The sequence below is a fragment of the Vigna unguiculata genome, chromosome 10 (assembly GCF_037176805.1).
Source record: "Vigna unguiculata cultivar grain cowpea cultivar isolate G323 ecotype 2 chromosome 10, ASM3717680v1, whole genome shotgun sequence".
NCBI classification, from domain to species: domain Eukaryota; kingdom Viridiplantae; phylum Streptophyta; class Magnoliopsida; order Fabales; family Fabaceae; genus Vigna; species Vigna unguiculata.
Window position 1 is genome coordinate 39,022,853 of NC_140801.1, and position 26,184 is coordinate 39,049,036.

Here is a 26,184-nt window from a genome sequence, read left to right on the forward strand (position 1 = left end):
CTTGAAATGAAACATGATTCCAACCGTTAATATATGAATACCGTACATACAAGTCTATTAAACTTCGAAGTAGTGAAATTCCGTAAGGAAATGGCCAACCTAATCTAATTCCAAGAATCACTCTGTCACGCAGAAGAAAATTTCGTAAGAGATATAAATCATGAATGTGTTTATTCTTCTAAGAATTCAAGAACAAAATTCAAACAGGAAGTCAAAGACAACTTTTAAATTTCATATATAACATCGAATTCAGTTTCAATAAGAAAACATAAAATTTGTAAATATTTCTTCGGGACAAAAATGTTAGCAAAGGCACTCTATCTCTGAAAAATATGATTTACTTCACTTGTGTATTTCATATGAGTAAGACACTACAATTTATAGGACTTAGATTTGGCTTTTCATCTGCAAGCCATAATGTATCCAATTATTACAAAAACATAACACTAATCACCATTAACATCCGAAACATAACATATAAAACTTTTGACTTTTGCTCTCCTAAAACATGACAAATGTAACCACTCATAAAATCTGCTCAATAACTCCTAATTTAAGTTTACCCTAACAAAACTCCCCCGTAAACTTAAATACTTCTTCCATCCTTCATTCCGATTAGATTTTTATAGTTATTGAACAACACAGTTGGCAATGGTTTTGTAAATAAGTTTGCAAATTTGATCTCTGCTTCCCACGTGCACCATCTCTACATTACCTTCCTTCACCTGTTATCGGATGGAATGAAATTTCACATCAATGTGCTTACTCCTTCCATGGTTGATCAGATTTTTTGCCAACTCAATAGCTGACTTGTTATCTACTTGAAATGTAGTCCCTCCTTTTTGTTTCATCTCCAGTTTGCTTAGAAGATTTCTAAGCCATATTGCATGACATACATTCAATGATGCTACAACGTACTCAGCTTCGCATGTAGACAAGGTCACTATAGGTTGCTTCTTTGAGAGCCAGGTAAACGCCGTGTTGCTCATGAAGAATACATACCCGAATGTGCTTTTCCGGTTATCTACATCTCCACACCAATCACTGTCTGAGTACCTTACTAATCAGTAATCGTCCGACCTAGTGTAGTATAATCCGAGTGATGTTGTTCCCCGCACATACCTCAATATTCTTTTCAGTGCTTTCCAATGTGTGTAGTTTGGCTCCTCCATGTATCGACTTACTATTCCAACGCTTAGTAACAAATCTGGCCTTGTACTTGTTAAGTAACGAAGACTTCCAACCAAGCTTCTATATTTGTTGGCATCTACGTGATCTCCTCCATCAAACTTTGAAAGTTTTGTACCAGGTTCCATTGGGGTTGAAACTGCGCTGCAGCTTGCCATCTTGAATTTACTCAGAATGTCCTCGGCATACCTTTCTTGAGACACAAAGATGCTTGTCTCAAGTTGTTTGACTTCCAGCCCGAGAAAGTATCTCATGTGTCCCAAGTCCGTCATTTCAAACTCTTTCTCCATGGTTCTTTTGAACTTCTTGATTAATTCTGCATCATTACCCATGAACACAAGGTCATCAACATAAAGAGCTATAAACATTATCCTACCTCCATGCTTCTTTATATATAGTGCGTGTTCAACCGAACATTGTTCATATTTATTTTCCACAAAATAAGTGTGGATTCAGTCATTCCACGTCCTTGGAGCTTGTTTCAGGCCATAAAGAGCCTTCTTCAGCCTCAACACCTTCTTTTCTTCATCTCTCCTCATGTAGCCGAGTGGTTGCTCAATGTAGACCTCTTCCTTTAACACACCATTTAGAAAAGTCGACTTTACGTCCATTTGGAAAATTGGCCATTTGTTCTGAGCTGCTACAAAAATTAGTAGACGAACAGTCTCCATCCTAGTAACAGGTTCAAACACCTCGGCATAGTCAACTCATTCCCTCTGTCTATAGTCTTTTGCCACCAATCGAGCTTTATATCGCTCTATCTCTCCTTCTGCGTTCATTTTCTTCTTGAAAACCCACTTTACTCCAATGGGTCGAGCTCCTTGTGGTAACTCAAATAGTTCCCACGTGTTGTTACGTTCTATAGCAACAATCTCCTCATCCATTGCCTTCTTCCATTTCTCATCCACCACGGCTTCTTCAAAACTAACATCTTCTGATTCTGCCAAAAGACATACAACATGTACCTCGTTAGTTGTATTATATGTCTTGTAGGCTCCGAGTTCTGGGCAGCAATTGTTCTTCTTCCTCGTCAGAGACCTCCTGTTGTCTTGCTAATACATTTTCTAGATTTCTTCTTTCACTTGTCGGGCTTCCAAAGGTAGTTTTCGAGCTCCTATTGGTTGCTAAGCTTTTAACTGTCACTTCCGAGTTGTTTCATTCGTTCTCCTCATCTATTACAACATCTCGACTCATAAGAACTTTGTTTGTTACTGGATTAAACAATTTATAGCCCTTTGTTTTTTCATCATATCCAATAAAAACAAGTTTCTTACTCCTGTCCTCGAGCTTGGTTCTTTGTTGTGCTGGAACATGAGCATATGCTACACTACCAAATACCTTTAAGTGAGATACACATGGTTTCTTTCCACTCCATGCTTCATGTGGTGTCTGTCCATTGAGCTTTGCATGAGGACACCTGTTCTGCACATATACTGCACACTGCACTGCTTTGGCCCAAAATTCTTTTGACATATTCTTACCTTTCAACATTGATCGAACCATGTTGAGAATTGTCTGATTCTTCCTTTCAGCAACTCCATTCTGCTATGGTGAGTATGAGGTTGTCAAAAATCTTCTAATGCCAAGCTCCTCACAATACCTCATGAACTCGGCTGATGTGTATTCACCTCCTCTATCTGACCGAACAACTTTAATTTTTGTGCTCGTTTCATTTTCAATCATTACTTTAAATTTCTTAAACACTCCAAATACTTCAAATTTCTCCTTCAAAAAATAAACTCATGTCTTCCGAGAGAAATCATCAATAAATGTTAAAAAGTACCTCTTACCACTGAAAGATACAGGAGTAATTGGTCCACAAACATTTGTATGCACCAGGCCGAGTTGTTCCTTCACCTGATACTCAGTTGTCTTTGGAAACAAGGCTCTCTGGTGCTTGCCAAGGACACAATCTTCACAGAAATTCTTCTTAAATTCTATGTTTGGCAATCCACGCACCATTTTTTCCGTACTAGCTCGGTCAACCCTCCAAAGTGCAAATGGCCGAATCGAAAATGCCACTTCATTGCTTCATCCTCGACGTCTACTTTCAAACACCTCAGCTCTAGTTTATACATTCTGTTTTGTTTCATTTCTACTCGGGTAATAAGGTGTTCGAGTTTATCCCTCAACTCCAGCACTCGATCTTTCATGATGACAGAGTACCCATTTTCCATTAATTGCCCCATACTCAATATGTTGGTTTTGAGGTCGGGTACGTAGTACACATCCCGAATTGTCCCAATTCGTCCATTCTTTTGAGAAAAACATATCATACCTCGTCCTTTTACCATCACCTTGGAAGCGTCTCCAAATGACACATGTCCAACTTCAATTTTGGAGAGCTCGTCAAACATACTTTCATCTCCACACATATGGTTACTAGCTCCAATGTCTAGATACCAGATCGAGTTGTTTTGGATTCGCAAACCAAACTCGGTGTTTGTGCTAGAGTGCGGACCAAGCTCGACATCTGAGCTCCTTGTCAGCAACATCTCATCCTCATCAGTTTCCTCCCTTGCCAAATTCTTCATATCATGTGTTGAGCTCTTCACATCATGTGCCAAGCTCGCTTCGCTACTGGCCATCAACAATATTCCAGCTTGTTCTTCAACCTCTTCTGTAAGAAGATTTGTTGATTCATTTCTCCTATTTTGAGACCGGCAATCCTTTGCAAAATGACCGGTCTTACCACAATTATAGCACTTGACCGATCTACACTTATTTGCATAGTGACTGGGCTTGCCGCACTTGTAGCACTCACCATTGTTGCCTGACCGACCTCCTCGGCCTCCACCTCGAACTCGGCCTCGCCAATTTTGCAGGCTGGGAGCGTCGTCTTCGTAATCATCTCGACCTTTACCACTACGTCCTCGACCTCTGCCTCCAGGACCTCGATTTTGACTCTGTGATCTCTTCCTCCTCTGCCCGAGTGTTCTGAGTTCCAAACGCCTTTTTCTCCTTGAAATTTGTCCTTGCTTGGAGAGCTTGGCCAAGGTAGTCCTCCTTCGTCTTTCTTCTTCTTTGTTCATAGGCTTCTAGATACCTAGCAAGCTCCTCCACCGTGAGCTTTGAGAGGTCTTTGGATTCCTCTATAGCACACACAATGTTGTCGAAGTCAATTGTCAATGACCTCAAAATTTTCTCCACAACTCGGTTTGCAGGCAACGGCTCCCCATTCTTGCCAAGTTGGTTTGCCATAGTCTCCACCCGAGATATGAACTCGGTTACCTCTTCGTTCTCCACCCAAGATAAGGACATATTGTTGGCCATCACTCACACTTTTCTTTTCACTCTCAGACACTCAGGCTAACTGGCTCTTGATACCAATTTGTTAGCAAAGGCACTCTACCTCTGAAAAATATGATTTACTTCACTTGTGTATTTCATATGAGCAAGACACTACAATTTATAGGACTTACATTTGGCTTTTCATCTGCAAGCCATAATGTCTCCAATTATTACAAAAACATAACACTAATCACCATTAACATCCAAAACATAACATATAAAACTTTTGACTTTTGCTCTCCTAAAACATCACAAATGTAACCACTCATAAAATCTGCTCAATAACTCCTAATTTAAGTTTACCCTAACAAGAAAATGGGTTGAGAGGGGAAAAAAGAATATGAGAAGTTTAAGTCTACTTTTGTACTTAGTCATTCAAAATAAAATGACTTCCTTTAATAGAATCCATATGATATATACATAAGGATTCTTAGTGAAGTTTAATTTTTGTTTGTGAGTGAACTTCATGAGCTCTGTTGAAACCGCCCCTCCACTTTCATATTAAGCGTCAAAAGTCTAATGTAAAGGAAAATAAGATACAATGAAGCGGAGAATATCGAAGGAGGATAAGAAATAACAATATGGAAGAATAAAGACAAATTGCCTAAATCAGGATAGAAAATGAACTGCATTCTACGGAAAGATTGAAATCAGGAATTCCATATATGTTACAAAATTGAAGTTACACATGGGAGGAAGAATAAAATATAAAGAAATATGAGATATTGTGAATTTATGACATTTCGAAAGTATGAAAAGAAAAGAAATTCATGGCCATGACTAAACTGTGCTTGAACTATTGTAGTGAAGTTTCATCCTAAAATTTATTTGACTTCCAAAAATATGTCATTTGAATTGGCGTTAAAGATAGAATTTACATGGCAGAAACAATCCATAGGTGCTGAAGCTTCTCTTATACGAGTTTGATCTATGAGGAAATAGTGGAAGCATGTATATTACTGATGAAACGACAAGTTCTACTTGATCTCTTGCATCAAAAGCTCTGAATGGAAGATTTCCTTTCTTTCTCATTCAGTGCATTAGTGTTAATCAGTAGATTTAGTCCTTTCAACATGTACCGTCTATTTTCAGCATTTCAAATGAATAAGAAGCAGTATGAGAAACTGAACCTCCGCATACTGGGATACAGCTTTCAGATGCATTCAACACAAATCTCAGTCTTAATACACATGAATAATAGGAAAAACAACACTTTCGACATGTCAAGCACTGAAAGGGCCAGTTTACATACGTGGAGACATATGCCTGACTAAAAACACAATAATCAGAGGTAAACCAAGATCCTTCTTGTTGGATTGTATAGCTTTTAATCCGCCACATTGTACCTCATGAAAAGGCTTCCATCTAAAATTCAAGCTGTTGAGATTTTATTCAAAGTTGAAGTTAAATCCATGGACAGGTGCAGTTTCTCCAAGCCAAACTAGCATGTCTGAAAACAAATACCACCTTTCTAGTCATGAATTTAATTTGTTTCATTTATTTTATATATAAAAATATTATAAACTTGTGCTTAAAAAACATGAATGGATGACATTAATTCAGTTTACCCCTCCAAATGAAATTTGAGTGGAAATGATCTGAATCCCATATTCACCTCAATACTAAGCAGAATCTTGGCATCGACCACACAGACAAACTGTTAAAAATAGAAGACCATTTACATTTAAATTAAAATGACATGAATGCTAACTCTAACTAAAATATATACAAAAAGTGTCAGGTTTCCTTTACACTTGCAATTCTAGTCCAATATGAAGCTGAAGAATTAACTAATTTAGGACTAGGTGAAGGCAATAATTAAGTTAGATTTGAAAGGAGAAAGATATCTTTGGCAAAATAGATTTTCATGATAAGAAGATTTTCATGGCAATAATTAAGGTTGATAACGAAAGTGAAAGAAGGAGAATTACCTACTCATCATCCTTGCAAGTTAAATCCATCTATCGTTAATCTGTATCCCACGGACATGGCAGATTTTAGGCCAAATTTCGCGGTCCTTTTTGTGGCATCGTTTTTGCAGTAAGGAACATCCGTTGATTCTTAATTTTGTTAGAGAAATAGGCAGCCTTTCTCCGGTGATATTCTCCAACTTTTCGCAATCTTCAATGTACAATTCTTGAAGGGACGTGAGATGGAGAAAGCCTTTGCACTCCAACATCTTCAGACTTGAGAAGTGAAGGAGACACAGAGTCTTAAGGGAGGGAGGCAGCAAACCCTCCTCCGGGAAGGTGTTGATGCCATCACATGGACCCGACACATTGATAGTGGTAACCATGTCCATGCATACCCATGCTTTACTGCTTAGAAGTTTCTCACAATTCATGTTCCAAACTACTCTCAAGTTAGGTGGCATAACCCCTCCAGGGAATGACTCAATTTGTTGGCAGTCAGATATGCAAAGAAATTTCATCTTTGGGAGAAGGGTACCCATCTGATCGGGCAATGACTTCAACTTGTCACAACAATGAACTTTGAACCAAGTCAAATTGGGTGCAGAGAATCCTTTTTCTTGGGAATGAGGTAAAGTTGGGACAATGGACAATCTCAAAAGTGTTCAGACACTGCAACGACTCTGACTCTGAGACCAGAAGTGATTCCATATTTTCACAGTCTTTGATTTTAAGACTATTGAGATTTGGAAAGGTAGTCAATGGAAGAGATATGAGTGAATCACAACTATTTATTGATAGTGATTCCAGTAATTCATGTTTGTGTTGCATCGGGAACCTCAGTTTCTTTAAACCTCTCATATCAAGAGTTTTCAGCGATGGAGGAAGACGTTCACCTGGAAACGATAGGGCTGACCAACAATTCTCTAATGTTAAAGATCGGAGGCAAGTAGGTTGGATGTTAGTGATGGCCTCCATCATGGACTCCACCATTGGGCCTCCTTCTACATATATATGTTCCACCGAAAGAGGAAACTCAAGAAACGCTACTTTGTTGCTGTTACGTATCTCTAATGTTCGAAGGGTGGGAGGCCCATGGATAGAAGAGACAAGAAGCTCACAATTTCTAATCCTGAGTCTTTGGAGAGCGGGAAGGTGATTTGGCAAATCTCCCTTTAGTTTGGGGCAATCAAATAGAGAAAGATCCTTAAGCACAGGAAAAGCTTTTGAACTAAAGGCACTCCACACCTCCCAATGAGACATGCGAGAAATGTCTAGACTCTTAAGGCAGGGAAAGGGTATCACAGACGAACAATCTTCCTTCATACAAAAACCTGCATCAATAATCTTCACCGAATTCATGTCTGAAATACAGAGGCGCTTGAGAGATGGTAGTTGCCCCATTGAAGGAAGCATGCAACAGTTGTTACAATTATATAAACTTATACTTGTCATGTAGCGGTAGCAAATATTCCCCACCCATTCCGGAAATCTCGTTCCTTTATAGTAACTAATTGACAACGATTCCAGGTCTTGATGAGGTTCTAACTTGTTGAGTACATCAAATTCAATTTGGAAGTTGATGCTATTGTCGATACCTAAAGACCATTCCAACGATAGATTGTTAAGGTGCTTCTTATCTATTATCCTGGCCTCTAATGCTTCTTCACCTTTAGTAACATTCTCTAACCTTTTAATAGAAAGCAACCAATGGAGATTTGGGAGTCCTCCTAGTTCTTTGATGCTATTCTCTGTATGCTTGCCCACAATATAGAAATCCAACCTCTGTAATTGAATTAGTTTCCCCATTCTTTTAGGCATCTCTCTTACGGAGGTATCATAAATTTCAAGATGACGCAAGTTTACAAGATTTTGCATGTCACTAGGCAATTTAGTCAGCTTCCAGCAACGAGACAAGTTCAAAGTCTGTAGATTGCACAAAATACACAATGATTCTGGCAGAGTTTCTATACTTGTACCAGAGAGATTTAGATAACGCAAATGGATCAATTCACCAATTGAATCAGGCAGAGCAAACACACCTTCGAAGTCACAAAACGATAAAACTCTCAAGTACTTAAGCATCGAAACTACAATACTTGGTGCCTTTTCATTGTTGAATGGAGAATCTTTATAATTGATCAACAAGAAAGTTCTAGGAAATTTTACCGTGTCAAAAACTTCAATATCGGAGACCGGATCACTGAATGTTGCAAATGACAAATGACGAGTCTTTCTATCGATTTTGGTTTCTTTTCCGAGTTCATCTGCTCTGAGATAGAATTCCCCACTAATGAATGTTGCTAGATCATGCATGAGGTCATGCATTACGAAACAATCATCCCCATCCCCAGTCCATCGACTTGCACATTGAAAAAAAGATCTTGAAACCAAATCATAAAAATACTCGTGACCAACTTCTTCTAAAGTCTTTCCTTTCTTTGGTGCTTTTACAAGATCTTCAGCCATCCACAACTGGATCAGTTCATTGTCTTGAAATCCATAATCTTTCGGGTACAGTGAGCAATACAGAAAACACCATTTTAAATGTGGAGGGAGATAATTATAACTAATTGTGAGTGCTGGAATAATTTTACACTGACCTCCAGGAAGTTCCCAAATGTCACTTTCAAGTACATTATTCCAATCCCTGACAGCGTGTTTTCTTCTCAACATTCCTCCAAGTGACTGGGCAGCTAAAGGCAACCCATCACACTTTTTAACAATCTCTTTTCCAATCTTTTCTAGGGTTCCTCTTCTCTCGCTGGCTTCTTGGAGAGGAAATGCATGGTTTGCAAACACCAACCAACAATCTTCATTTGACTATTTGTTTAGATGATATATTTCAACAGTATGAAAAGGCACTGCAGCCGCTACATTTTCATTGCGGGTTGTAATCAGAACTTTACTGCCCCTAATCCCGCTTACAAATGGTTTTGTAAGAGTTGTCCAATTGTCACAATCCTCGATCCAAACATCATCCAAGACAATAAAAAATCTTTTACCTTTCAGTTTGTCCATCAATTCAAGTTGAAGAACATTTAGATCACTCAATTTACAAGGCTTTCGGGTAATTTCCTCTACCATGGTTCTTGTGACCTTCACAATATCAAATATATCAGAAACACAAACCCATGCCTTCGAATTAAATATCTGCTGGTTCAATTTGCAATCGTTGAACACAGATCTTGCCAAAGTGGTTTTTCCAACCCCACCCATGCCTACAATAGGGATCACAGACACTTGTTCACTATCATCAGTGACATCCTGTAACACCATCTTCATTATGGCCTCTTTATCTTTATGTCTACCGTACATACTGTATCCATCTTCCAGAGATGTTGGCTGAGCTTTCCATGACTGGTAGCTCTCCACTGGAATATCTTTCAAATCAAGACTCTCCTTTTGTTTTAAAATGTCATCTAATCTTTCAACTATGTCTTCCAACTTACTAATACTAACCATCTTCTTCCTTTTGAAAATGCGAGAAAAAGAATTGCTTACCTTCTTCTTTTGAATAGCAGCTTTAGTAGAAACTTCATCAAGTAAGTCATCAACCTCGTAGACAAGATCTCTGAGAAGATCGAGCCACTCTTTGACAGTGGAGTCTGTGATTTGTGTCTTCTCAGCATCAGCAAGCACAACTCTAACAACTATCAGCTGGTTCTTCATCTTGTGAAGCAACTTGTCAGGCTTCTTTCCTCGGAAGAAGTTGAGAACCTGAGGGGATGCCAGCCTGTCAAAAAGAACGTCAAAGAAAGCAGAAAGGAGCGCACCACCTACCACAGCTAATGCCATGATCTCAACAGAAAACAAATGATGATCAGAGGAGCAAAAAGAAATGCAAAGGAAAGGAATTGGGTGCAAGTTCCGTATGAGTTGAACCGATGGAAGGAGACTTCACTTAACTCTCTTCATTTCAACTTTCTATTTCAACTTTCTACGCTCCGTCCGCACCTTCCATCAAAATAAACCGTTGGATATGTATATAAAGTTTTGATGGTTGAAATTGAAGATGCTCAGTTGAAAAGTCTACTTGTTTGTAGTTTTCAAAGATAAGGTTCATGGTCGGATGCTTCTTGAAAATTCAGCTGTTGAGAATCAAGACTAGTTAAATGAAATAGTTTTTCATTTTGTAGAAGTATTTCTAATCTAAATTTTCTTCGGGTAAAGTATATAAATTGATTTTACCAAGCTTTTTTCTTATTTGCTTTCCTATAAGTATATAGGAAAAATAATTATGGAAACAGAGTCCTACTGTAATTGAGCCTGTTCCAAGAACGGTAATGATGTAATAAATGTGGTCATAGTTTGACTAAAGATGTGAAAGGCAGCAACCAAATCTGATATGATCGAAGCAGAACTTGCACAATTCATGTTCAAATCAAGCATCCACGATATCCTTGAGTGATATCAATAGTGTACCCATTTTCTTTTGGATATCATCTTGGCTCAGCACGGTCCTTGTAGACATAATCAATTATCAAAAGATAAATTCTAATAAATACAAATTTATTTAACTACATTATGACTTGCATCAGTTGTATGCTTTCTGGAACTTTTTCCAAATCAAGCATTAGATGTATGCTTTATGTTTCTAGCAATTGATTTCTGGAACTTTTTTATTCATCATTTTGTTACTTAATGTGAGTGTTACATTTTCTTCAAGTGAAACGAAAGAGCAGGAAGTTATGTAACTATTTTGAAGGAGCTTGTGTTAGTTTCTTTCAAGATTTTATATTTTGAACTCTTCCAGTAGTATTTGATCATATTATCTTTGGTACTGATATTAAAGTCAAGTTAAGTAAGGGACTTAACTTAAGTCAAGTTAAGTCAAGTTACACATATTAAAGTCAAGTTAAGTCAGGGACTGCAGTTTTATATAAAGGGACTGTGTGACTGTTTACCTTAGTATCATAAGTGTTTTCAGACTTTTTTTTGTTTGAGTTTTCATGGCAGACCGTCATATATGTGTAAACTTGCACTTTTTGTGATAATGACCATCGATATAATATAATATAATATAATATAATATAATATAATATAATATAATATAATATAATATAATATAATATAATATAATATAATATAATATAATATAATATAATGTAATATAATATAATATATATATATATATATATATATATATATATATATATATATTAGGGTTAAGTATGTTTTTAGTCCCTGAACTTTGGTCCAAAATTGGAATTCGTCCCTGGTCGAAACTTTGATAAATTTTGGTCCCTAAACTTTAAAAATGAATGAATATAGTCCTTTTAACCCAATTTTGTTAACTTTTTTTTAGGTTTCGAGCGTATTTCTCAGTAAATATTGGACACCCACCAACTGAACCCTTTGCGGTAGCCGGTGTCAGCTCAATATTTATTGAGAAATACGCTCGAAACCTAAAAAAAAGTTAACAAAGTTGGTTTAAAAGGACTATATTCATTCATTTTTAAAGTTTAGGGACCAAAATTTATCAAAGTTTCGACCAGGGACGAATTCCAATTTTGGACCAAAGTTCAGGGACTAAAAACATACTTAACCCTATATATTATTAATCCAAGTCATGTTCACCCACTTTCATAAAATGTCCGAGATAAAGTGATTGTTGAAGCATAAAGTTAAAGATGAGTATAAATGCTAAACAGAGTTTTTCCATCACTTGGTAATGCTGATAGATGGCTATTGAAGAGGAATCCTAACAACAATTTGTGAGAACCGAGGTAGGAATAGAACAAATTCTAATTAAATAAATTAACTGGATCTTTGGTTTAAGGAATTATGAATGGCAATTACAGGACTAAGCTTATGCAGAAACTTACGCAGAATGCATAAGTGCCAAAAATCAAACGTTGATTAGAGTATACCTGTAATGGTGATAAGTGCCAAAAATCAGAAATTTTCATATGAAATGTTAGCACTTCTGTTTGTAATTTGTATTTATATCATGTTGATTCTTCCTAAATATAGGAAAAATGAGCTTCAATCACATGCTTCCAAGTGTTTACTTAAAGAAATCATTTAATCCCTATTTTGTGTATTTTTTAAATAAATTAAAATAGAGGAGGAAAGAACTAAAGAAGAACAAAAGAGAAATCAAGAAACAGAGAAGAAATGGAAGAATTTGTGCAACAGGTCACTCAAATCAAAAGAGTCTCGCTCAAGCCAAAGTCATCTCGCCTAAGCAATACACTTACCGTCATTCTCACTCAAGCGATGTTGACATCATTGTTAGAAATGGAGTTTTTAAGCTGATGTGGGACTTCCAACACACCCCTTCACGCCAAAGTATATACATCTCGTGTGTGGAACTAGAAATTAAAGGGTTGTCTGTTAGCGGCCCGATATGGGATGGAACAGAATGTCCAAGAAAGATCGCTAGGATAGGCTCTAACCTGACTCTGATACTATGTTAGAAGTGGAGTTTTTAAGCCTAACTCAATCCAACAGAACTAGATTTTAAGGTGAGGTTTGCACCTCACTTATGTACTATGAAATTGTCTTATCTCTAGTCGATGTGAGACTTCCAACAATCATTGTAAGCAATGTAAAGAGAGTCATCCCTTTTAAATATAGTGGCGGGAAGATATGGGGAGGTTCAAATTGAGGAGTTTGAAATTGTAGTATGAGAAGACAATGTGCAACTAGAGAACAAGGTTGGTTAAGAAGCAGAAGTAGAAAAAGTCATTTTGTTATGCAAACTACAATTTTACAATTACTCCTAAAACAATTGTGTAAAAGATAAAATGAAGTAGGAGGGAGGGAGGTGCAGGACATTTCACAGCATAGGAAAGGAAAGGCAATGTTAAATTAGGATTTTAGGATTTTATTATTTTGGTTTAATTATTTTTTTTGTCCTATTTTTATCTAAAAGTGTCAAATTGATCCTTTAGTTTTTTTTTTTTTTTAAGTTTCAATTTGGTCCCAATTTTTTAAAAATTGATGCAATGTGGTCTTTTTCATTAAATTTATTGAAATGGATAGAAGACTTTTCATCAAAATTGAAGTTTTTAATAATGATAATTTTCTTTATTGATGAAATTAACAGGATCATATTGCCAATTTTGATAAAAAAAAATCATTGATTCGCTTTAAGAAATTTAACAAAAAGGATTAAATTGCATCAATTTTTTAAAGATCGAGACAAAATTGAAACTTAAAAGAACTAGAAGACCAATTTGACACTTTTAAACAAAAAATGGGAACCAAAAGACTAAATCCCTATTATTTTTTAGTAAAAGATAAAATGGAATATTATAATTTAGGTTAAAATACTTCGTTGGTCCTCGTTTTTGTCGCAAAATCTCAATTTGGTCCTCGTATTTTTATTAGTCTCAATTAGCTCCTCATTTTTGTAAATTAGTATCAATTAGGTCCTTTTCGTTAGTAGAGAATTAACACCGTTAAGTAGGTGCCATGTGTCAGCTCCTCTTTTTTTGAATTTTTTGAATTTTTTTGAATTTTTTTGAATTTTTTTGAATTTTTTTTTTTGAATTTTTGAATTTTTTTTTGAATTTTTTAAATTTTTTAAAAAAAATATTTATGCCACGTGTCACGTCTGTAATGTGCCACGTGTCAATCTAATATGGTGACACGTGTCAAATTATTGTATGAATCTCAATTTGGTCCTCAAATTTTATTTAAGTCCCAAATTTTAAATAAATTAATGTAATAAAAAAAATCACTTGTAATAAAAGTATCATCATTACATTTATAAAAAAATTAAATTTGTTCTAAATTTGGAGCACATGAAATTAAATGTTTTAAAAAAAAACTTGGACTGAAATCTTGGACTGAAATCAAATCAAATTAACAAATATGAGGACCAAATTGAGATTCATACAATAATTTGACACGTGTCACCATATTACATTGACACGTGACACACTACAAACCTGACACGTGGCATAAATAGTTCTAAAAAAAATTAAAAAATTAAAAAAAAAGTTAAAAAAAAACTAAAAAAACGAGGAGTTCACACGTGGCACCTACTTAACGGTGTTAATTCTCTACTAACGGAAAGGACCTAATTGATACTAATTTACAAAAATGAGAACCTAATTGAGACTAATAAAAATATGAGAACCAAATTGCGATTTTGCTACAAAAACGAGGACCAACGAAGTATTTTAACCTATAATTTATGACTGTGCATAAAAAAGAATGAGAGGTGCATATGGAACTTTCTTCTAAGGACCAAAGAGATCATGGAGGCATTTTCTTCCTCCACCCTCATAGTGTTTTTTAAGATGTTGCTTAAATAAAAAAATTCGTTTCTTTCCAAATATATAGAATATCTTCTGGATTATATCATAATTTATCCAAAAATACATTATAAATGTATTGTTTTTATAAAATTGAAAGTATTATTTTCATAATACTTACTACTTTGGTAATTTGAACTATTTTGGTAATTTGTTCTATTTTGGTAATTTGGAACAAATTACTAAAATAATCTGAATCCAAATTTTGAATTTTAAATCATATCATTTAAATTTTTTTTAAATTGTGAAATTTAGAATATACTTCAAACTATATAATTCTGAATTACATTTCTTAATCCAAATTTATATAAAATGTAGTTTTAAATTAATAATAAAAACGCGTTAGTATTTTTTTACATTATTGAAATAGGAGAAAGAGTATTTGTGTGAGATTTAGTCTAAATGCTGCAAATACATACTAATTGTTAACCCTGAAAATAAAGGGGCAAATTATGGATTTTGGCAAATTATAAATCAGCACTCGTATTGATGCTTACTATTCTGCCATCAAAAAATTGTACAAGGTTGAACTATTTTGCTGGTTACATTTTGTATCCTGCTAAAAGTAAAGAAAAGAATTATCAGAATATTATGTATTTATGACATTTCCAAAGTATGAAAAGAAAAGAAATTCATGGCCATGATTAAACTGAGCATGAACTATTGTAGCGAAGTTTCATCCCAAAATTTATTTGACCTTCAATAAATATGTCATTTGAATTGGCGATAAAGATAGAATTTACATGCCAGAACTCAATCCATAGGCGCTGAAGCTTCCCTTAGTAGAATCATGTATGACTGATGAAACCATAACTTCTACTCTGATCTTTTGCATCAAAAGCCCTGAATGGAAGATTTCCTTTCTTTCTCATTCAGTGCATTTGAGTTAGCGTACAGTAGGTTCAGTCCTTTCAACATGTACAGTCTATTTTCAGCATTTCAAATGCCACTCCTTTCAACCATGTTCAATTTCACCACAATGCTAAGCAGAATATTGGCATTGACCACACAGACTAACTGTTTAGAAAAAAAAAAAGGACCATTATTCATTTCTACAGTGACTACTTTAGATTAAAACGACATGAATGCGCACTGTAAATAAAATATATAAAAAAGCTAGGTTTCCTTTACACTTGCAATTCCAGTGAAGTATGAAACTGAACAATTAACTGATTTGGGACTAGCTGAATGCAATAATTAAGTTAGATTTGAAAGAAGAAAGAGAAGAAATGAAAGGTATCTTTGGCAAAATAGTTTTTGATGGTTAGATGTTGATGAAGTAAGTGAAAGAAGGAGAATTACCTGTTCATCATCCTTGCTAGTTAAATCCATCTACCGTCAATCTTTATCCCACGGACATGGCAGATCTTAGACCAAATTTCACGGTCCTTACTGTGGCATCGTGTTTGCAGTAGTGGACTTCCCACTATGATTAATTTTATTAGAGAGACAGGCAATCTTTCTCCAGCGATATTCTGCAGCTTTTCACAATTTTGAATACGCAATTCTTGTAGCGACGTTAGATGGAGAAGGCCCTTGCACTCCAACGTCTCCAAACTTGACAAATCACATAGATGCAGAGACACAAGGGAGGGAGGGAGCAGATCCTCCTTTGGGAAGGAGTTGATGCCATCACATGGACCCCACACAATGAGAGAGGTAACCATGTCCGTGCATACCCATGCTTTACCGCTCAGTAGTTTCTCACAATTGCTGATCTCAACTGTTTTCAAGTTAGGTGGCATACCCCCTACAGGGAATGACTCTATTTGTTGGCAGTTGGATATGTTAAGATATTCCATCTTTGGGAGAAGAGTTCTCATCTGTTCAGGCAAGGACTTCAACTTCTCACAACCATAAACACGGAAAAGAGTCAAATTGGGCGCAGACAATCCTTCTTCGGGAAATGATACAAAGTTGGGGCAGTTGCTAATCTGAAAATAGCTCAGACTCTTCAACGAATCTGACCCTGACAACAAAAGTGATTTCATATTTTCACAGTCTTTGATTTTAAGACTACTGAGATTTGGAAAGGTAGCCAATGGAAGAGACATGAGCGAATCACAACTATTCATTATTGATAGTGATTCCAATAATTCGTGTTTGTGTTGTATCGGGAATTTCAGTTTCTTTAAACCACTCATAAGCAGAGCTTTCAACGATGCAGGAAGACGATCACCTGGAAATGATATGGCTGAGGAACAATTCTGTAATGTTAAAGATTGGAGGCAAGTAGGTTGGACGTTGGTGATGGCCTCCATCATGGACTCCACCATTGGACCTCCTTCTACGTCTATACTCTCCACCAAAAGAGGAAACTCATGAAACGTTACTTTGTTGCTGTTACGAATCTTCAATGTTCGAAGGGTGGGAGCCCTTGGGACAGAAGAGACAAGAAGCTCGCAATTTATAATCCGAAGATTTTGCAGAGCAGGAAGATGATTTGGTAAATCTCCCTTTAATTTGATGCAATCAAATATATAAAGATCCCGAAGCACAGGAAAAGCATCTGAACCAAAGGCACTCCACACCTCCCAACTAGGCATGCGAAAAATTTCTAGACACTCAAGGGAGGGGAAGGGTATCACGGATGAACAATCTTCCGTCTTATAAAATCCTGCATCAATAGTCTTCACCGAATTCATGTCTGAAATACGAAGGAACTTGAGAGATGGTAGTTGCCCCATTGAAGGAAGCATGCAACAGTTCTTACAATTATATAAACTTATACTTGTCATGTAGCGGTAGGACAAATTTCCCACCCATTTCGGAAATTTGGTTCCTTTGTAACCCTTTATTGAAAGCGATTCCAGGTCTTGATGAGGTTGTAAGTTGCTGAGTACATCTAATTCAATTTGGGAGTAGATGCTATTGTCATTACCTGTAGACCATTCTAAGGATAGATGGGTAATATGCTTCTTATCCATTATCCTGGCCTCTAACGCTTCTTCGCCTTTGGTAACATTCTCCAATTCCTCAATAGAAAACGAACCGTGGAGATTTGGAAGTCCTCCCAATTCTTTGATGCTATTCTCTATATGCTTGCCCGCAATATAGAAATCCAACTTCTGTAATTGACTTAGTTTCCCCATTCTTTTAGGCATCTCTTCTATGGAGGTATCAAGAATTTCAAGATGACGCAAGTTTACAAGATTTTGCATGGCGCTAGGCAACTTAGTCAGATTAAAGCAACTGAACAACTTCAAAGTTTGTAAATTGCACAAATTACACAATGACTCTGGCAGAGTTATTATACCGGTATTAGAGAGATTTAGATAACGCAAATGGATCAATTCACCAATTGTGTCGGGCAGAGCAAACAGACTTCGGAAGTCACAGAAAGATAAAACTCTCAAGTATTTCAGCATCGAGACTACAATACGTGGTGCCTTTTCATTGTTGAATGGAGAGTCTTTATAATTGATCAACAAGAAAGTTCTTGGAAATTTTAGTGTGTCAAAAACTTCAATATCCGAGACTGGATCACTGAATCTTGTAAATGACAAATGACGAGTCTTTCTATCGATTTTGGTTTCTTTCCCAAGTTCATTTGCTCTGAAATAGAATTCCCCACCAAGGAATGTTGCTAGATCATGAATGAGGTCGTGCATTACAAAATAATCACCGCAACTCCGACTTGTAGATTGGAAAAAGCATCTCGAAACCAAATCATCAAAATACTCTTGACCAACTTCTTCTAAAGTCTTTCCTTTCTTCGCCGCTTTTACAAGATCTTCAGCCATCCACAGCTGAATTAGTTCATCTTTTTTAAATTGACAATCTTTGGGGTAGAGTGAGCAATAAACGAAACACCGTTTTAATTGTGGAGGGAGATAATGATAACTAATTCTGAGTGCTGGAATAATTTTACACTGACTCTCAGGAAGTTCCCAAATGTCACTTTCAAGTACATTATTCCAATCCCTAATAGCCTCCTTTCTTCTCAACATTCCTCCAAGCGACTGTGCAGCTAAAGGCAACCCATTACACTTTTTAACAATCTCTTTTCCAATCTTTTCTAGGGTTCCTCTTTTCTCACTGGCTTCTGGGAGAGGAAATGCATGGTTTGCAAACACCAACCAACAATCTTCATTTGACAATTTGTCTAGATGATATACTTTAACAGTACGCAAAGGGACTATAGCCGCTACATTTTCATTGCGGGTCGTCACAAGAACTTTACTTCCCGAAATCCCACTTAGAAATGGTTTCGTAAGACTACACCAGTTATCACAATCCTCAATCCAAACATCATCCAACACAATCAAGAATCTTTTACCCTTCATTCTGTCGGTCAACTCAAGTTGGAGGGCATTTAGATCACTCAATTTACAAGGCTTTTTGGTAATTTCCTCTATCATAGTTTTTGTGACCTTCACCATATCAAATATATCAGAAACACAAACCCATGCCTTTAAATCAAATATCTGCTGCTTCAATTTGTCATCGTTGAACACAGATCTTGCCAGAGTGGTTTTCCCAACCCCACCCATGCCTACAATAGGGATCACAGAAACTTGTTCACCATCAGTGCCATCCTCTAACACCATCTTCATTATGGCATCCTTATCTTTATCTCTACCGTACATACCATATCCATCTTCCAGAGATGTTGGCTGAGCTTTCCATGGTTGGTTGCTCTCCACTGGAATCTCCTTCAAATCAAGACTCTCTTTTTGTTTTAAAATATCATCTAATCTTTCAACAATGTCTTCTAACTTACTAATACTAACAATCTTCTTCTTGTTGAAAAGGCGGGAAAAGGAATTGCGTACCTCCTTTTGAGCAGCAGCTTTAGTAGAAACTTCATCAAGTAAGTCATCAACCTCGTAGACAAGATCTTTGAGAACATCTAGCCACTTTTTGACATTGGGGTCTGTGATTTGTCGATTCTCAGCATCAGCAAGCACAACTCTAACAACTATCAGCTGGTTCTCCACCTTTTGAAGCAACTTGTCAGGCTTCTTCCCACGGATCAAATTAACAAGCTCAGGAGAAGCTAGCCTTTCAAAAAGAACGTCAATGAAAGCAGAAAGGAGCGCACCACCTACCACAGCTAATGCCATTATCTCAGCAGCAAACAAGTGATGATCAGAGTAGCAAACTAAACACAAAGGAATGAACTTAGCTGCAACAAACTGGGTTGGTTCTGTTCTGTATGAGTTCAGCTGATGCTAGTAGATCACTTCACTTAACTCTCTTTTCTTACCTGCCATCAAAATAAACCGTTGGATATGTATTTAAAAATTTAATGGTTGAGATCCGAGATCCTTAGTTGAAAAGTCTACTGGTTTGTCGTTTTCAAAGACAAGGTTCATAGTCCGATGCCTTTTAAAATTCATCCTAGATATATTAATTAACAATTCAAGTGTTGAGAATCAAGACACGTTAAATTAAATTGATTTTACCTACTGTTTTTCTTATTTTCTTTCGTATAAGTATATAGGAAAAATAATTATAGAAACCGAGTCATATTGTAATTGAGCGTGTTGCAAGAATGGTTAATGATGTAATAAATGTGGTCACAGTTGACTAAAGAACTAAATCTGACATAGGCCAGCACAAATTCTAATTAAATAAATTAATTGAATGTTTGGTTAAGGAATCATGAATGGCAAATTACAGGACTAAGCTTACCTTCTAATTACAGGACTTATAAGTTGATTACAGTATAATCGTGATAGTTGCATTCACATTCCACGTCGCGTTGTGCACCATACCTGCAAACATGAAACATAACACTTCAACAGCGTTCCATGTCTTCTATGACCAACATCAATTTTCAAGGGCTACTGTTTCCAACATTCCATTATTACTAACTACACCCCTGTACTAACAGAAAGTACTAAATATCCTCTTTGCACCACACCGCGACTGTCATCACAATTGTTGTCGTCACTGTACTATCGTCCTACAGAGGAAAAAGAGAGTAAAAACGGTACAAAAGAAGAAGAATAGAGATAGAACAAGTTGCTGAAAAATAATTCTTTTGGTTCTTACTGAAGTACATTTTATGTACTCCGAAAGGTTTATTTCAAAAAGTTTTTTTCAAAATACATTTAATGTGTAGAGAACTTTTTCCCAAAAACATTTGATATATGCCAGAAACTTGTTCTGAAAATTTAAATACAAAACTTATTCCGTAATGCATTTAAAAAAAACATTCTGGGAATCTCATTCCGAAAATTCTATTCTAGAAATCTCACTCCGAAAATCCCATTCTAGAAATCATGTTCACGAAATTCTAAAGAGTTTGTTCTTGAAAATTTCTCGAAGATTTTAAAAGGTAAAATGGTCATATTAAAATTGTATAATATGCCAAGAAATAGAGGGTACAAGAAGAAAAAGTCTTTTCAAGATATAAATTGGGCCTCAAAATTTTGCAGAAAAACAAGGAAAATGGAACTTTATCTGAGGACCAAAGAGATCAGAGAGGCATTTTCTTCGTCCACCATAATAGTTTTTTATTTTTTTTAATACTGTTTAAAACAAATAATTTCCTTCCAAATATACAGAATATCTTCTGGATTATAGAACAATTTATCCACATTATAATTTATATCTACTTCTATATTTATATCTACTTCTAACCCATATTAAAGAACTTCAGCCAAGCCTATGTTATCCTTTATTTATAGTATTTTCATGGTGCTAATTAATGGCTGTAAAAAATTGCCTCTATGTAAAACAAAAGCAGCCGTTCGTATCCATGTGGAATATTGACGCCAATCAACAAAGGTGCAAACAATCAAAAGAATTATTGTCCCCATTTCGTTGTCAGTAATAATTAGCCAAAATGTCCCACTCCAATATGCGATCCTTTTCTCGAGTACGAAGTTAGTCTTTTTACTCAACAACCAAGAACCCCACCACATGATACAGTTAAAAACACTTGAGAGAACCTGTCTGAACGAGGAAAAGTGATCCAGAAAAAGTGGCATTGGATATTCTGCATTTGCTACTGTTAAGTGGGGCATTGAATCTTTTAACAGGATTGGTAATTTTATTATCGGTAACTGTTGGATCATTGGAACCTCCAATAACACTATCGGTTGCTATTGTCAATTGTTTGAGCTCGGATCCTGAATATGTACTGTTTTGCAAGGAGTCTCTTACTATTGATAGAAGCATGCACTTTTTAGAAAGTTGTGTCCAGACAAATGACAGTTCAAAAATAAAGTAACAATATCAAGCTCATTACTCGTTTATAAATCAAGTATCAATATCAAACTGTTTTGCATGTGGCCTTGCATGTACAAGCTCATTACTCATATTCTATAGATGCAGAGAACTAACTTAAAGAAAACTACATTTTAACGACCACATCGCTGGAAATTCTACCTAAATGACGTGCTTGTACAACATAATCACATGGCTGCACTAATAATGATAACCTGCATTCGCTTTACTAATCATTAACAAGCATAGTTTTAGACAACACAGTCCATACACAGCTTATATCTGATACATAAGAAACCATGTAGCATCACTAGAACAATTATCCTCTTAATATTAAGTACAAACACCTATTGTGGCCAAAGAATTACCTAAGCTGATAAACTGCAACTTATCACTCCAGAATAAACAATGACCATATACCACTGTCTGTTGGCAAATAACAAGGTTTTTTTTCCCTTCTAGGCAAATCAGTTTGGTTTATTACGGATATAGGCAAGTTTTTTAAAAATTACAGAACTAGGCAAAACGTTTTGGGGGTGAACGTTTTCGTTATGAAGAAATCGTGTAGCCCCCGTACGTTTTCAGGTCAAATTTTGTTATTCAAAGGAAATCGTGTGGGGGGGAAACGACATTGAAAGGGGGGGAACGACATTGAAAGGAAATCGTTGGAGGGGTGCACGTTTTTAGATGAAATCGTGGGGGGCAATACATTTTTCATTGAGTAATCGATTACCGTAGGCTGTAATCGATTACTGCATGTGTTGCAGTTTTCTGGGTGTAATGTAATCAATTACAGACGAATTGTAATCGATTACATGGTTAATGCATTTTGTTCGAGTGAATTGTAATCGATTACAGTACAAATTTTAAAAAACAAAGTTGTTAAATTAGAATTGGATACAGAGGCGAGCATAATAATTTGTTCTCATTTGATAAAGTTTTTTTGTCCATAAAAGAATTAAGTATTTGAACTTGTAGTTGATGAAGGCATAAGAAATATTAATGTTCATAGAAAATTGTCTTAGTTTTGACATTGTAGAAAGAAGAAAAAACATAGAAAATTAAATTAATTGAAATAAAAAATGTACAAATTATTGGCGAAATGGACATTGTCCCCTATGATGACCCTCAGTGCGACAATATGAGCATTTTTTTGGCTTATCCGTAAGGGGTTGATCCATTTCGTTATGGATCCTAGTCGTTGTAGGTCGTCCCGAAGCCTTACGCCTAGTTTGGGGGTCTGGAGTGAAATTAGGACCTGTATATGTTGACCAATAGTCCTCATTTCGCAGGGGGTGGAATTGGACTTGATAAGCCTTATTTATGTTATCAAGGGTGTAAACTGGATCGATAAAATTTGAAAGTGGCATGTGACCAAAAGAACAAACAGCTATGACGTGTTGACAGGGTAATCGACTAGCTTGGAAGTGACCACAATCACACCACCAATCGTTTAATCTGACAGTGAATGAGATTAGTTTTGGCCGATAGTAATGGGGGCTCGATATCTCTTGCACCTCGAATTCAGAATTATCTCGATCGTAGCGTTGAACATGACAATATGCAGATTTCTGTTGATTTTGTTGGAGCAAGGTTGTGACATCTTCTGGATATTGATGTCCAACTCTTAACATAGAGTCTGCCTTTAAGCCGCGTTCAACAAACCAAGCATTTATGTTTTGAAATGTAATTTTCAAAAGTGCACAGATAGGTAATGAGCGAGCCCCCTTAAGCACAGAGTTCATGCACTCCGCCAAGTTTGTTGTCATGTGCGTGTACCTGCGCCCCCCATCATAAGCCTGAGACCACTTATGTAAGGGGATTTTATCAATCCAAGCTACTGCTTGTGGGAATTGGGACCTCATAGCTGAAAGTTTTGCTTGCACGGTAGGTTGTTTGACTTCATAAGCTGTGAAAAAGAAATATAAAATGAAATGAAAAAGTATTATGTATAGGAAATATTTTGTGCACTGGAATTTAAAGTTAGGAAAACTTCATACCCAAGTTAATGAATTGTTTCTTGAGATCGGCATTTTTAAAGCGGTTGTTGAAGTTGGAACCCAGATGACGTATGCAGTAGACAGAGTGAAGATTGTCTGATTCCCAGTCAACTTCTTCTGATCGTAGGGCTGACAAAATTTCCTTGCCTCTATTAGTAATTAGGCAGAGATTTGGCTGAGGAGTTACATGCTCTCGTAGTAGTTGAAAAAACCAAATCAATGCCTCCTTTGTCTCACCTTCTACTATTGCAAATGCCAAAGGAAATATGTTTCTATTTCCATCCTGAGCAATTGCAGTTAGCAAGGTGGCATGATATCTGCCTATTAAAAAGGTTCCATCCACTTGAACAACAGGTTTACAATACTTAAAACCTTCAATGCAAGGTCCAAATGCCTAGAAGCAACGTTCCATAATATATGTGGAAGTTCCATCCTCAGCATCAATATTAACTAGAGGACCGGAAAGTTGAAAAATTGTCCCAGGATTGGTTTGTTGGGCAGCTAGTAACCATCTGGGAACTTCATTATAAGATTGGTCCCAATCACCATACTCCATTGTTATTGTTTTCTCCTTCGCAATCCATGCTCTTCTATATGTGACTGTGTATCCGTAACGACTTTTGATGTCAGCGACCAAGCTTTTGATGCGAATGCTTGGATTTGTGCGGACCAAATGAAAAACAATGGAAGCAATTTGGGTCGAATCTAGATTGCAGTGATCTTGTGACATTAATGTAGAGAAACACGTATGTGTACCATCAATGGACTTGATTTCCCAATGATGTCAGATTTTACTATAACTAGCCCTCAGACGCCATTGACATCCATTGTTGTAATGGATGCATCGTGCAACATAAAGATACGGTTTTGATTCTACCACATTGAAGCTGTATCCATTAGTGACGTGATAATGTTTGATAACAGACACAGTTGCCTCTTAATCGAATTGCATGCGTTCTTCTAGTTGGACTTCCCCATATGGATTGTAATCCATAGGAGGAATCGGGACAATTTCTTGATTGTCTGCATTGTCTTCCTCAAAATCATCGGAAGTAAACTCTTCGACAATGTCTGAAATGATAGGTTCGTCATCGATTGGATTAGACGAAGAAGATCCTCCATAATTCCACGAACTCATTATGAACAGGTTGGTATGGAAGTTTACACCCGAATTTTTTAGATCGAAAAATAGATCAGAAAATTTCAGATGTCAAGCTTGGTATGCAGAGAACTTTTGATAAGAGAAACAATGGTAGTGTGGTAGAATATATAAGCGTTTTAGTGCCTACAATGAAATGGAGTGGGTTGGTGTGCAAAAGGAGGGGGTAGGGGTGCGAAAAGAAAAAAAAAATTAGAAAACGTGCACCCCCACACGTTTTCTAGTTTAAAAACGTTCCCCCCCCCCCCACACTTTTTCTCTTAAGAAAACGTACCCCCCCCCCCCCAAACGTTTTCTATTCAGAAAACGTGCCCCACCAGCACGTTTTCTTCTTACACTTTTTTGATTCTCCGATTCGGCGTGATTCCTGGACTGCTGCACCTGCCATGATACTATTGCAAATTCACGCTTCTGCACTCAAATTAAATCACGCTTCTACACATTACTATTGAAAATAATGCATCCTTTTTTGTTGTTCATGATAGTATTCACAATAATGGTTTGATTGGAAATGTTTCTGCCACCTGCAAATGTGAGAAATAGTATGAGATTCTCTGAAAAAGTGATTATTATTGAAGAGAAGGTTTGAGTGGCAAACAGAGGGAGCCATGTGGTGGTGTGCATGAAGGTATAGGAAAATAGGGTCCTATTTTTTAGACAAGTGGTGGAGTACGTGAGAGAGAGAAAAATGAGAAGTAAGGCATGTGAGTGAATAGTGTGGTGAGGTAGTTTAAGTATCCATATGAGGTGCAACATTCACATCACTGAATACTTCATTGCCTTCCCGTAGTAGTTGGATCTGCAGCGTACAAAAATTTATTTGTCCTCCGTCAACCTAATAGGTTCGGAAAATTTTATGATAATTTGTTTTTTGTTTGTTTTGTTAGTGATTAAGTTCAAATGATATTTTGTTAATATTTTCATATACTTTTACGTAGTTTATTATGGCTCAGAACAACAACCTCCCAGCAAACTTGTCCGTGTTGCGTCATCAAGACGATCACATCACCAACCACATTTGGGAAGGAAACGAGAGGGTCCTCCGACCACGACGCCATTCTATCTGGATACTAAAACATACAGATCTTATTGACCCTAGGGTCAGAATGGTAATTGATGCAGCTGGTTTTGGTCACGTTCTGAAAGTGAGTAATATGGAGATTAACCACCTAATGGTAACAGCATTA

At 36.5% G+C, this 26,184-nt stretch overlaps 2 protein-coding genes and 1 pseudogene across 3 annotated transcripts; all 3 read right to left on the reverse strand.

The window, feature by feature from the left end:
• Positions 1–5,091: 5,091 nt before the first annotated feature.
• LOC146882562 (putative disease resistance RPP13-like protein 1) lies at positions 5,092–10,426 on the reverse strand (annotated as a pseudogene). Its single transcript, XR_014985110.1, has 2 exons — positions 6,411–10,426; positions 5,092–6,136 (listed from the first exon to the last, which is right to left on the reverse strand). The product of XR_014985110.1 is annotated as a putative disease resistance RPP13-like protein 1 (transcript).
• A 4,855-nt stretch (positions 10,427–15,281) lies between these two features.
• LOC114167403 (putative disease resistance RPP13-like protein 1) lies at positions 15,282–19,879 on the reverse strand. The gene is made up of 2 exons (XM_028052492.2): positions 15,962–19,879; positions 15,282–15,676 (listed from the first exon to the last, which is right to left on the reverse strand). Exon 1 carries the CDS (start codon positions 19,723–19,725, stop codon positions 15,982–15,984), a length of 3,744 nt encoding a protein of 1,247 aa, XP_027908293.2. The 5' UTR covers positions 19,726–19,879; the 3' UTR covers positions 15,282–15,676; positions 15,962–15,981.
• A 3,050-nt stretch (positions 19,880–22,929) lies between these two features.
• Positions 22,930–24,394, reverse strand: LOC146882563 (uncharacterized). The gene is made up of 3 exons (XM_085667453.1): positions 24,244–24,394; positions 23,839–24,159; positions 22,930–23,747 (listed from the first exon to the last, which is right to left on the reverse strand). Exons 1-3 carry the CDS (start codon positions 24,392–24,394, stop codon positions 22,930–22,932), a joined length of 1,290 nt encoding a protein of 429 aa, XP_085523579.1.
• Between the last annotated feature and the right edge of the window lie 1,790 nt (positions 24,395–26,184).

What these genes read in the sequence shown, in the direction of transcription:
- LOC114167403 (XM_028052492.2), bottom strand. Translation starts at nt 19,725, where the DNA reads ATGGCATTAGCTGTGGTAGGTGGTGCGCTCCTTTCTGCTTTCATTGAC.
- LOC146882563 (XM_085667453.1), bottom strand. Translation starts at nt 24,394, where the DNA reads ATGGAGTATGGTGATTGGGACCAATCTTATAATGAAGTTCCCAGATGG. An exon ending in TTCCACATATATTATGGAAC is followed by an intron (nt 24,160 to 24,243) that starts GTTGCTTCTAGG and finishes CCTTTTTAATAG; the next exon opens with GCAGATATCATGCCACCTTG. An exon ending in GAAACAATTCATTAACTTGG is followed by an intron (nt 23,748 to 23,838) that starts GTATGAAGTTTT and finishes TCTTTTTCACAG; the next exon opens with CTTATGAAGTCAAACAACCT.